Source organism: Apteryx mantelli, chromosome 15 (assembly GCF_036417845.1).
Source record: "Apteryx mantelli isolate bAptMan1 chromosome 15, bAptMan1.hap1, whole genome shotgun sequence".
NCBI lineage: Eukaryota > Metazoa > Chordata > Aves > Apterygiformes > Apterygidae > Apteryx > Apteryx mantelli.
Window position 1 is genome coordinate 13088343 of NC_089992.1, and position 13547 is coordinate 13101889.

A 13547-nucleotide genomic window follows, 5' to 3' on the forward strand; every position below is an offset into this window, starting at 1 on the left:
AGGTACCCAAAATTTTTTAATCATTTAGGAAGAATTATGACTTACTCTTTCAAAAGAAAAATCCCTATTTCAAGCAAAATCTTATAATTTAATTGGAGGTTAGGGAAAGCAATTTCAGAGGATTTTGTACACAGTAGGGTTTTCAGATTTACTACCAGTAGTTTTGGCAGAGAGTAGCCCAACTTTAGAGTAGTAACATTGCAAGTGTTTCCCTCTGTGGATGAAGTATCACAAAGATGGTGAATAGGGAAGACTGAACTTGTGTCTTGTTAAGTATTAGTACTTGGAAAACTGAAAACTGTAGGTTTACCTAAGCTGGATCGTATAAACATTGCCACAATGATTTTTAGGCTTTTGACTGCTTAATCATATAGAGAAAACCCACCTTCAGAGCCTGTACTTGGTCACAGTCAAGGCACTGGACCCAAGGACCTGGGATACCCTGGTTCACTTCCAAACCCTGACATGAATTTCCTATACCATGTTGTGAAAGCTCTTCGGAGTGATTGCCTGGCTCCAAAGAGTGAATGAAGCTTCCTTTCTTCTGTTTTATGCCTGTGCATTGCTTAGGTTCAGTAGGCAGAGACATACTTTCACTACATCTGTGTATTGCTCCTGCCATAGCAATTTTAGTTAAAGCCTGTTGGTCCTAATACAGTGCAAGGAATTAAAAGTAGCAGCCCTATACCACGTGCTAGAAATAGCATAGTGATTTAAGAGTTGAGAGCGTAATCACACAACTACTGAATATCCATTCTGCTTTCCTAAATTATCCCTTTGCATTTTACTCAAATTGAAATCTCCACTAGAAGACAAAGTACTTGGCTTATTGTAACTGACTGTAATTAAATCTAACACTGAATAATTAACATATGATCATGTGCTTGGTTCAACATCCTGTTCAGCAAATGCGACTGCTGGCAGCTGTAGTGTTTCCTTGGTCACCGGTCTAGCAGAACTGGGAGCTACCTGTTGGATTATCAGCACTGTTTTTCAGTGGCTCTCCAATTGAGTATAGATCACAACAGAAATCATGAGATATAATGAGACAGCAGAACAAGAGGGAAAATGAGACCTGTAGGGCAATGTTCTGTGTATCAGCACAGGTGGTGGAAAACTAGATTTTAAGTGTTACGTTATTTCAGTGCTTCATATCACCATTCCTGTTCTAGTTGCATTAATGCTGAAGTAAGCATGTTTTTGTGGTGAGTGGGAGTAATTTTTTCTAGAGCGACATTCATGACTGTGAGTACACCAAGTATACTTACCTTTACAAAACTCGCATGCTTAACAATGACAATATTGCTTATATTAATGTCAACACTAATATAAATAATGAAATACTGTTTGGGTTGGGCTCAACCCTAAAATAAAGAGTGGGGATTTTGCTTTTAAAAAGGTCAGACTCTATATAAACAGTGGCAACACTGACATTAAGATAAACACTGGTGAATTTGAGTCAGAAGATGCTTGAATCTGATCCACTTACAACTGCATTTTTCTCTGTTAATTAAGGACTCTATTCAGACCAAAATTCAATTTCCACATTTTTTGTCACTGAGACTTTTGGGGCTCCTGTGGACTATAATCCTGGAGCAGAAGCCAAAAGTCTCTTAGCAGCGCTCCCAGGGCACTTGGGCTGGAGGCTTTGGCAACACCCTCTAAGTAGCACTGTACAAAACGTCACACCCCTCTGCTACACCCAAGCGAGGAATGTGACCCACATCGTGACAGCCGGCGTCGGTGCTGGGGGAGTGCGTGCACAAGGGGCTGGGGCCCTGCGCTGCTCCGAGCGGGTCTGTCCGTTCGGTCCCCCTGTCTGAGGGCCACCCCTGGTCCCTCCACTCCTCTCCCGCAAAGGCAAGTCCCACGACACTGTTAGACCATCCGATTCTTCACCTAGGGGAAGAGGAATTGATCCTTGTTATATTATTCCCTGCACAGGAGGAGTAGAACTAAGATCCTCTCTGCTTGCTAAAAAGCTCATTAACGGTCCTGCGGGACTTCGGGTGTCTCCCCCATCTGTTGGGGCCAATTTCCAATTTAGGCGTTACATTTAAATTTCTCCAATCATTTTAAATGACTAAAATATTATTCACTTCTTGCCTTGGTGTGTTGGGTGGTGTTGCAGTATTTCATCTCAGAAATTTTTGTGGTTGGTGAAATCATTATTACAGCCATGTGTCTATCTGTTTGCCGGTCTCTGGAGGAGAGGTTGGAGAGCGTCCTGTGGTGCTGTTACTTCTCACTGGGTTCTCACTGTCAGGAGAGCTACTTGGTGACGGTGGACGGCTGTGACAGCCGGTTAAGAGTAGCCTCCCTTTCTGGTCCGCTTTGCTGGTTCTTCTTGTAGGTACCGTGGAAAAAGCGAGCTGTCTTTAAGCTCAGCTGGACTCCAGGTTCCTAGAAGATGAGAGCAGTGCTAAGTAGACGCAGCTGAGTTGTAAGACAAGTCATGGGAAACCAGGGGGAAAGCAGCTATGTGTCACAGGCTGGCTACTGAGGGTAGCTAAGGAGCATTTGGAGATGGCACAGGTTTATTATTTGCATGACAGTAGATACTATAAGCTCCTAGCTGTGGCAGAAGCAGTGCAAATTCCGTTTGTGTATGCAGGTATGATCAGATATAAGAAGGTATTTGTTATCTTTTTATGCAGATTTTGAAAATTTCTCTGCATTAGATCTATGATGATGGCTTAGTATATGGATCAAAATTTCTTAATGATTACACTCACAATATGAATTTTATTTTAAAATTGCTGACAAAATTTAGGCAAATTATGGACATTGCCTGACTTCTGTCATGCTTTCTGTGGTAGATGTTTCAGTTTCCGTCTAGAAATTTGCTGAAACTTCAGAACATTCACTTAAAGGCGAAAGCAGGAAAGGTAATCTTTGTTGCCTGCAGTCATCCTGCTTTGAACGAAATCCTGTCAGATTGCATTACTTAAGCAGTGTCTGACTGGTCAATACTTCTATATGGGGGAATTCCAAGAAAAAAAACAAAAATGCACTGAGACGTGGGATGGGCAGTTCGGTAGGTGCTGTACTTCCTTTAAGTCCGTACTGAATCATTGCCTAAGGCTGGTGTTACGAGACACTGCGCTGTTGGAGTTAATGTGAGACATAAACATAAAGCTACTGATCACTGTGGTCATTGCAGGTGCCACAACAATTTTCTTAAAACAGGTTTGATAATTCTAGCGTGCAGAATTCAAATTCGAGAGGTCATGGTTTACTTACAGTTAGTAAATCCCCAGTGCAGTTTTAGATTTTTGTCCATCATTATTAATAGTAAAACAAACTCTCTGGCTTTTTGCAATTTACAGATATAATATTTTTTTAGATTCTGTTTCACTTGTGTTTATAAAATGCCTAACAAAATAAGATCCTGATCCATATTCGAAACTGCTGTTTGTGCTCTTAGTGCTTATGGGACCATGGAGAATTTGATTATTAATAGTTATTATAAAATGTATATTCTGATGCCAGAACTAATTTCCCCTGCTCCTCTTTTTTTTTTTTTTTTTTTTTTCTCTTGAAGATATTGATGAATGCAGCACCATTCCTGGAATCTGTGATGGAGGAGAGTGTTCAAACACAGTTAGCAGTTACTTCTGCAAGTGCCCACCAGGGTTTTATACAGCTCCTGATGGCTTAAAGTGCATAGGTGAGTAGAATACTGTGAATGATAAAACAGTCGGTGCCATGAGCGTTCATGAATCTCTGAAATGGATAACACTGTGCCAGAAATGTATTTCAACACCAGATATTCTTGAAATCCTTTGTTTATGTAAAGTATATCGTGTGCCTATCTGTTTTCTGAAGTGAGTTTTCCATTTGCAGGATGTTTCCTCTTTCCCTCTTCCTTTATTGTGACCTTCCCTCCCGTTTTTATTATTAGGATTTTTCTGTCATGCCATACTTTTTGCCTTAAAATAGGCAGAACTTGTTTTAACAGATCTCCTTGATATTCTTACTTTCTCTCATGTTACTTTCTGGTTTAGTCCATGTTATATTCAGCAGTCATTTAAAAAAGCAAACATGACTGAGTAAGAAGATAATTCACCTCCTCCCTTTTTTTTTCATTCCAGCTGTTATGATCTTAATTCAGATATTTTTCCTTAAAGGAAGTAGTGTGATAAGCTGGATCTGGGACATGTGTAGCTGCTTCCATGATGGTGATGATTTAGCACTGCTGTTCTTTCTAGCTTTCACTGTGATAGAGCAGAACTAGTCTTCCAAACTCGGGTACCAAAGGACTGTGTGAATTAAATGACTGCCACTTTAGTGCCAAAGCCATGAAAGGATAGAGTTAGCAGAATTACGCAGTACTTCTGCAAAGTATATAGCCTGCTGCGAAGCAGGTCAAGTATTTCGTTCTATGTCTTTTTTCTCATTTTTAAGCAGTCATTACTTTTTTCACTGTCAGAGCTGAATTGTGAGCATTCATTGTCATTTAAGGAAAAGTTTCATTTCCACAGTTTTGGCTTGTTTGTTCAGAAGCTTACACACATTGACAGCATAGGGGTTCAAGACAGCTTCCCATATTAGCATCTTTTGTAGAAAAGCATTTGGGAAAGGATTGAACAAAAATGACTTCACAGGGAAAAGTACCAAATGATACTAATTTCCCCTGGAAATCTGGAAGTAGTTTGGAATATGATTCATTTTGAATAGTACCATTCTATTTCTGTAGGTTGTGAGCAATGAACTTTATTTCTTCCATTATCAAGAACAGCATTTTGGTAGATAGGATGCATATTGTACACTTAAAATGCCAATGGAGCATTGTTCTTATTGCTTCAGATTAGTAGCTCCTAAATGACTGTGTGGATTATTGATTACTGCATGTACTTAATTTTATGGAAAAGATGCTCCTTTCTATAGTAATGAACTTGTACAGAGATGCAGTATTTCTGTCTGCTTTCTACTTTTTATACTCATTGCTCAGTTAGAATAGCCCAAAATTCATACCCATGTTATATTCCTGCCAGTTTCCAGCCTTTTTTACCTGCTGTATTTCCAGGCTGAAATAGTTTAGTGAAAGAATTAGGTATTTAAATGATGACAGGCTGTGTTAATTAATATGCCAGTCCATGAGCCATCATTAAAATTTTGGCTTCATGTCCAAGGCAAAACGTGCTAAATGGGAAGTACTATTAATTATCTGCAGGTATTCTGGATTTATGCCTGATATGCAGACTGCATACTTGCCATGTTAACAAGGATAGAGCCCAAATCTGTATTAGAGCTGGGCAAAACGTGTAGTCTTTATTTAGTTACCACGTGCCTGTCTTAAGTGAAAAGTGTTAGCTGAACGTGTCTGTTTTGTTAGAGATGAGTAAGTGCTTCTGAGAAACGTATCCCTTACAGGACTCAAACTAAGCAGCACTGGAGCCAAATATCCAAAGGAAGAACCAGCAGTTTCATTACTACAAACCTTAAAAATTAGAGTAGACAAAGCACCAGATAATATCTCCTAGAAGAGCTGAAGAGGAGAAACAAAAGCAGGACACCTCAACCCAAGTACTTGGGGAGCACTGTGAAGAGAGCTGTTGGCCCATGCTTCCAGCTGGCGTAAATTCCTTTGCTCAGAATGTTACTATGTGGTTGCCTTTTTTCTTTTAAAAAAAAAAAAAAAAAAAAAAAGGAAGGACTCATTTTTCTTGAAACAGTTATCTTCATGGTGATTTTTTGCCATTTCAAAATACTCTTTTTTTTTTACTGAAAAATATTAAAAATTTAAAAGCTGAAAATGATTTTGTGTTTCTGAAACAGAAAAAAGTTTTTTCCTGTTATTCTTGCCCACCCTTTTTTTGTGTGTGCTTTCCTTTTTGCAACTAAAAATGAAAGAGAAAAAAACAGGAAGTAGGGAGAAAGTCACTTCTGATTAAGGGTATGAAAAGATTTGGCATTTTTCACATAAATTTCTCTGTTTTTTTTCTGAAAATGATGGAGGTTTTGATTAGCTCTTACAACTGTGGGTAGACAAAGATGTTTGCTCTGTGTTTACCTTTTCATGGCACATCGTGCACTTGAGAAAATAAAAATAAATATATAGAATCGTAAGGCATTAGGTATTAGAGCCAGGGAAGTCCAGAAAAAATAAGGAGCTGCTGAATTTCTTTATGCTTTCTCCTTTCAGTCCGTAGTCTGTCTCCTTTCTCTGGCTAGGCCTTTTGCAGAACCATTCCCCACCTTTTGCCCATTACTGCTTTCAGAGGTTTCAAAGCTTGATCCTTACCAAATTTGAGAAGGATGAATTTCAGAGGGTGATGACAGAGTTGGTTAGAGGACTCCCTTCCTTACTGCGTGCCCCGCGTCACCCTAAGCATCTGTATATCTCTCCACTGCATATGAAGAAGAAAACTGTAACAGATGCAGTGTGGAGCAGTCTACATCAAAGCTTTGTTTCATTTTAAACTGGTAGATTAAGGAGCGTGTGTGTTTGGGGACCAGGAGGAAATGGAGGACCAGCAACACAACTGAATAGATCTTCTCCATTTCACATTTCCATTATGTTATAAGAATGACCTAACTCTAGAGTTTGGACGCAAAGGCCAACTGACTCCCTCAGCTGTACCACCAGAAATATCCCTGTTCAGGGTTCCAGCTAATAAAAGGCAGAACCATCACAGACTCTCCCAACATATCACTATATATCAATTTCCTCAAAATAATAAGAAACTTCCCTGCTTTTTTATATCCACTAGAATAGCTAGTAAACTCTGAAAACTGCAGGTATTAGACAGATGACTCCACCATGCCCTGGATAACTGAGATACTGTTTCTTTAGGGAATGGTGACTGGTGTTGTAATGTTATGTCTGCAACTTTTTCCTCTACATTATGACAGCAAATGTTCTTGTTCTGTAGAAATAAACATGGTCTAGTTTATCATGCAGCATCAAATCACACCACAGCTTATATGGAATTTGACATGATGTGACATATTTATTGTGAAACAATTGCTCAGAGCTTCAGATTATTCTTTTATTTATTCATTTATTTGCTGCCATCCACATTTTCTGCCCCTTCTCTAAGCTAGGAGATCTCTGTAAAGTGTTATTTGAGCTTATTTGAGCTGAGCGTGTGAAATTTGGGTACAGGATGTTTTGTACAGCACGTTCTTGCCCTTTTCAGACAGGAAGCCAACCCATCTCTATAAACAATGCAATGGCACCAGTTAGAGCTGCATTGCTCTTTCTTGCTTGCAAGCCTATATCTTGTCAAATCACTACATACTTCAGCTGAGGAAGTCAGGACTAATGAAAAATTAATTACTCTTTCGGGAGCTGTGATGCCATAAGTTGCGGTACATCAGTTGCTTTCAAACCAAAGCTTAAACAGAACTGATCTGGTACTACCTTTAGTAGAGATGACACTGGAATTTTTCTTTGAAGGCACTGAAGCATATTTTATTATCTACTGAATATACATTTCCCACTGTAGTTTATTGCTGTCACATATTTCACTTCAACTTTCACACAGGAGACATTATACCTGCATGAATCCCAATTTGCCCAAATATTTTCTAGATCTTTCAGGTTTTCTGCCTTCTACTTTCTGATTGTTTTAATGTTAGAAGTGCTATTTTTCCAATAATGTAACCTACCAAGAAAAACAGTACCTTTGTCTTTTGTAAAAGTCACATACTTCATTGGACTAGTGATTACATATCCTTTCCTTTCTCTTGCTAGACATGCGTCCTGGATACTGCTTCTCTTCTCTGACCAACGGGCGCTGCGGCAACCAGCTTCCACAGCCTTTATCCAAAATGCACTGTTGCTGTGACAGCGGCCGATGCTGGTCTTCTGGTGCAGTGAGTGCTCCTGAAATGTGTCCGATCAGATCTACTGGTATGAATCCACCTGTATTCTTACAAGGGTGATTGAACACTGAATTAGGCAGTGATTTTCCTTTGTCAGTAATATTTTCATTACAAAAAGAGTCACATGGAATGATTGAGGTTGGAAAGCACCTCTGGAGATTGTGTAGTCCAACCAGGGTAGGACTATAGGAAGTTGCTCAGGACCACATGCAGACATACTCAAAGGAATTTATCTGTTTGATAGTGAACATTTTGTAGCCTAGATGTTGTGACCTCATTTGATTCAGGTTTCATTTTCAAAATGCTCTGTAGCTTCAGGTTCCTCCAGATCCTTCTAATCGATCCTTATTCCCCCTGGAATTTTTTCCCACCAGGAAATGGGGTTTTCTTCTGTCTCATGCTCAGTTTCCTGAGGTGCTATTTATTTCCTTAAATTCAACAGTGAACATGATTTTATTTAAATTATGTAATTCCACTGAGTGTCTCCAAAATATGTTCTGTGCTTTATTGCCTCGCTATGTATTGAGATCTCCAGATAATGTGAAGTATGAATTTAGAGAAGATGATGAGCAGATTGTGAAACTGAGTGTGAGAGAGTGGAGGAAGGATGCTTTTGAGACTGCTTAGGACTGGAGACCTACTGAAATGCTGCAGTAAAGAAGAGTACAAGAAGCTTGAGGATTGCTGGGGGGAGCTCAATTGAGGTGCAGAGTTTAGGGAGGAAGGAATGGGGTGGTCACGCTATAGCAGCATAACACTGAAAAAATTGCTGGAGACCACCTATGGGAGTGTTCATTGTTCTTGATAATCCTTGTTTTAATCCCTTGACTGAAGCTGCCCAATACAGGAGCAGAAATGTAAGATGAGAACTCTTCAAAGTCTTTTACCTCTTCTGTCGCTATCTTCTTAGTAATATTTAAAAATGTTAAATGTCCAGGACTGACTAGAATAATGCTAAGAAAACAGTGTAGTCTGATGTTCATTTGGTGGGAAGAAAAGGAGGAAGCTCTACTTAATCTTAACATGTTTCCTGTTTTTCTTTACATATTTTCTGATTATCCATATCTAACTGGTGAATAAACTGGGTGGAAAAGTGAAGTAATTTGGCCAGGGCTGCAGGTTGAGACAAGTGGTGGAGAGGGCACTAGAAGCCAGGACTTCCTGACTCATAAATCCATGTAAGGTCTTCCAGAGTATAGTTACATGCCACTGTTTTTCTGACTTGGGATATAAATTAAGACTGTTAAATTACTGTCTTATGAAAAGTGCTTTGAAATCCTTTGAAAGGCCTTACATGTATGCAAGGCATTGCTATCCTTATTCAGTTAAGTTCAGTCATTCCTCAATATATCCTGAGAGAGCAAGATGAGAAATTTAGAGCTCTAAGTGAATGATACCAGTGAGTCAAAGTCTCTCTAACTCTGAAATGGAAATTTACTGTAATATAAAGTAGTTACATAATGTAACCAAGTGGTTGCATATCCAGTGTGGGCAGCGGACCCAGATGCTACTATAAAATGGGCTGTTTATTGCTAGAAATTACACATGGAGATTAGAGTTGCAATAAAAAGGGCTCGCACTGAATTTCATTGCATAACACAGCAGTAATTGTTATACAAAATGGCAGGGTTCACCACTGACGCTATAAATACTTTAAAAGTGGCATCTCAGGGATCCAGTCATGTGTATTCTCACCTGAACAGTTCCTTCATGTGTGCTAATTCGGTTCAATGGATGGCCAGCTACAGAACCCTGACTTCTTTTTATATGGAAAGCCTAGGCTTTTGGTGGATTGGCTTTGGATAATTGGACGTTACCAATCTAGAGTAAAAAAAACAAAAAAACCCAGTATTATTTCTTTCAAAATGAGTAACCAGTGTTTTGTAGAGAATGATTGACTAGAGAATTGACTATTAAAAAACCCCATCATTAACAAACACTTGTGTATTGGAGGTTGTATCCATACTTATGCAGGCACTGTTTCTTCTGAATGTTTCCATGTCTGTTTTATCACAGGTAGACCACTGACTGAGAGCAGATTCAGCTTGCTTACGAATAGGCAAAATATAAGGCTGGAACAAAACCAATAAACAAAACAGTAAAATATTCTTGGGAATGATTTAAAGGTTAAAATCACTTGACCGAACAACAGAGGGAAATACAATGGCATATGAAACAAACTGATCCCTGAAAAGCATTAAAATGAATGCAAGGATTATAATAAGGAAAAGCAGAATCTTAGATTATCATGTTCATTTATCAAATCCACTGTGATTTAGGAAAAGTGTCTAATATGTTTTACAGGTGGAAATAGACATGAGATGAAAATGCTGAAGGCTGAAATACCTACTGTAGTTCTCCAAACACTGAATTTATTTTTGATTTCTAGTTTGTCATATTATTTCAGGAATTCATTCATCTCCTCAGCATTTTGTTTTCAGTATATAATTCTTCTCCCCTGTTGTGCCATAAACGTTAAAGTTTTGAAATTCAAAGATATTGACTGCACAAATAGTTATTTGTATACACATGAATTGTGGACATGAATTAGGTCAGCTGGAAATGTGGTCTTTAATTGAGATATTCTGTGTGCACTCTTTGAATTGCATGTTCCAAACCCACACTTCCCACAGACAAAAGAGTCGGGTGCAGGAGGAAAAATGGGGCAGTAGGACAGATGCCGCTTAGGGATAAACAATAGGAGAATGTATAACACTGAGCACAGACTGTGCGTGGAGCAAAACAGATCATTTTCCCATCTGCTGGGGAAGGATGAACTCAGTGTGGATTGGACTCAGTTTCTCTTTGTCTAGACTCCTTTGATTGCACCTCATTTGGTTTCTGCTTTTATTGACAAACCTTATTTTCACAATAGAATAGTGTTAGGATATTCATTCTCTAATTGGTTTTGCCTCATTGCTTATATTTATATTTCTTTGTTTAAGGAAGCTAAGTTTTAAGACACCAGTTGAAACCCGGGTTTTTCCTTGTTCATTATTTTTCTAACTCTGTGGCAAGTTTTATATTAAATTAACTTGGGATCAAGTCCAAAAGTCCTTCTTTAGGTAAACTTGCCGCTGAGTTCGCCAAAGATTTTGCCTGAAAGTAGACTAAATAGATTGGGATCAGGTCCCACCCTCACTGCTGAATTTCAAAATACAGAATGTCAGTAATATTTTTATTAGCAGTCTTCTGACAATCCGTATGACTTCCTTCTTTGGATTAACAAATTGATTCACAGAACAAAGCTTGTTACTATGAAGAAAACTGACATAGCCTCAGATTTTCCAGATTTTTTAAGATTTGCTGTTGCTGGTCTGAAAAGGGGGAAAATTCCCCTGTGTGAAAAGGGGGATGGTTGGATTAAATGGAATGGCTGTATGAGTCTAAAACGGTGTTCGTGTTTTCATGTTTCAGATGAGTATCGCAAATTGTGCTCAGTATTTGCTATGCTGCCAGCAAGACCTGACCTTCCTCCGGGCCGTCCTGACATCATCCCGCCTGATACAGTTATTCCTGGTGTTTACCCTCCTCTGGTCCCTCAGCCAGAAATTGTTTATCCATCTCGTGCTCCACCGCCTCATGGTAAGCATGAAATATTAACCTTTTCCTGCACTGTTTGCATTTAGCTTCTTTAAAAACATGCATTTATAGGAGCAATTTGCTCCTTGCAGCTGCTGGTATCTTTTGTTTGCCTTTTGTATCTCTCTAGTCTCTGTGTATTCTTCTAATCATAGCTTGGTTGCCCCGTGTCTTAGCAGCAGGTGTACCTCATTGGTAATGTCTTCCCTATCAAGTTAGGATTCCAACATTACTTCTCACTGTATTTACTAAGGCCCTTGTGTTGTAATAACTACATTATTTTAAGAATATTGTGAGCTTTGCTGCATGTCAACAGTCAGAAACATAAGTAGCTCTTCGACTCAGTTATGGTGGCTGCTTATGTTACAGAACTTGGTTGGGAGAAGGCAGCAGCTGTCAGGTTGTTTTCCTCACTCTTGCTTGGTTAGGTAGAAAATGGCCAGACAGCAGTACTAATCTGCTGGACACTGAGGCTGAGCCAGTGTGAGGAACGAACTTTTTCAGGGAAAAAGATGGATAGATTAGGTTTCCCTAGAGCAAGGAGGAAGCCAGAGCAAGATATTGGTGTGTTCCTTATTCCGTCCCTTGTTCAGTGAATTTGCTAAGTGCCCGTAGTCCACAGTAGGACCCTGAAAGCATTTGGCATAGCCACAAATCCTTTGCAAGTAAGCACAAGCTCATGTCACCCACACTTTGTGCAGATGCAAGCAGGCTCTGCTTGCGCCGGCACCAGCCGAAACTATGTAGTCATGGTTTAGCATCAAGCTGAGCTAATAAGCCCACGAGGCAAACTTTATTAACTCAGGCCTAATACTGCACTGAGGTAGCTACGCAGTTTCTGGTCAGCTGGGAGCATGGACAGAGCCAGCTCACATGGGCCTGCCAAGGACTGTATAGGCTTACCTTCTGGGGTTATCCCTCCATCTTCTCTCTGCTCTCGATAAACACTGACATAATTGAACCACTGCCTGGCTGCCGCTTGCTACTGTTGGCTTTTAGTAGAGTCCCTGCAGTGCCTTGCACCCCCTTTGTACCTAAATATGGGCAGAGTCAATCCTCTTTTGTCCTGCAGAAGAGGAAAACAGATTTGTCAAAAAAAAAAGTCAGTGATTACTAGCTGGTTTCAGATAGAACTTTTAGAGACAAGGTAATGTTTTCTCCTTCTCAGTGCTGATTTGCTATGTAATTCGCATTGAGGTAGAAGGTAACTCTTGACTTTCGATGGAAAATGCTGCACAAGTTGCAGATTACATAAAATGATTATGATGAACTGTTAAGATATTTTTCCAACTCTTATTTCAGTGATCTTGCCGGTGAACTTCACTGACTATTGCCAGCTGTTCCGACATCTCTGTCTTAACGGACGCTGTATTCCCACTCCTGGGAGCTACCGCTGCGAGTGCAACAAAGGATTCCAACTAGATGTTAGAGAGGAATGCATTGGTATGTGTTTTTTTGCTGTAAATCACAGAATGGAATTTTGTTTAAAAATATATATATATATTTTCCACACAATGTAAGGACCCTAAGTGATTTCTCTTAAAGAACAAACAAACAAAAAAACCCAGTAAATAGACTTCATATTTACAAAGATGGCAAAACGTAATTACTTTCAACTGCAAAGTCATTATTACAGCAGTTTTGCCTTTAAGACAGTGTTTAACATCTTGTAATTTATCACAAAACTATGCAGAAGTAAGGATTACTTATTTTACTAACATGTGACTATAATGTGTTTATTAGTGATTTAAAATGACCTGTATTGTGATGGGCTCTTGAGCCTTTAATTTTGGAACTCTGCAAGATCTTGATGACAGGAGCAGGGATTAGCTGCCCCTTTCCTTCCAAACTGCAGAATGCTACTTCTCCAACTACAAAACAATAAAATAACCCTATAGACCTGACTACTTTTCAACCAATGTCTTAGTAAAATACTAAGACAGTAAAATACTGTCTGTCATTTACAGATGTCGATGAATGTGAGAAGAATCCATGCATCAGCGGAGACTGTGTGAACACCCAAGGATCCTACATATGCCAGTGTCGTTTAGGATATCAGAGTACACCGACTAGAACAGAGTGCCGAGGTAAAGTAGTTTTATAGCCATATCTGTACTATTGTATACATACTA

At 39.3% G+C, this 13547-nt stretch overlaps 1 protein-coding gene across 1 annotated transcript in view; it reads left to right on the plus strand.

Moving 5' to 3' along the window:
• Nucleotides 1–13547, plus strand: part of FBN1 (fibrillin 1) — a 164425-nt gene that overhangs the window by 61892 nt on the left and 88986 nt on the right. The window contains exons 8-12 of the mRNA XM_067305931.1: nucleotides 3545–3670; nucleotides 7703–7861; nucleotides 11251–11418; nucleotides 12718–12858; nucleotides 13383–13502. Of these exons, the coding sequence (XP_067162032.1) occupies nucleotides 3545–3670; nucleotides 7703–7861; nucleotides 11251–11418; nucleotides 12718–12858; nucleotides 13383–13502 (714 nt within the window). The remainder of the gene's footprint in view (nucleotides 1–3544; nucleotides 3671–7702; nucleotides 7862–11250; nucleotides 11419–12717; nucleotides 12859–13382; nucleotides 13503–13547) is intronic.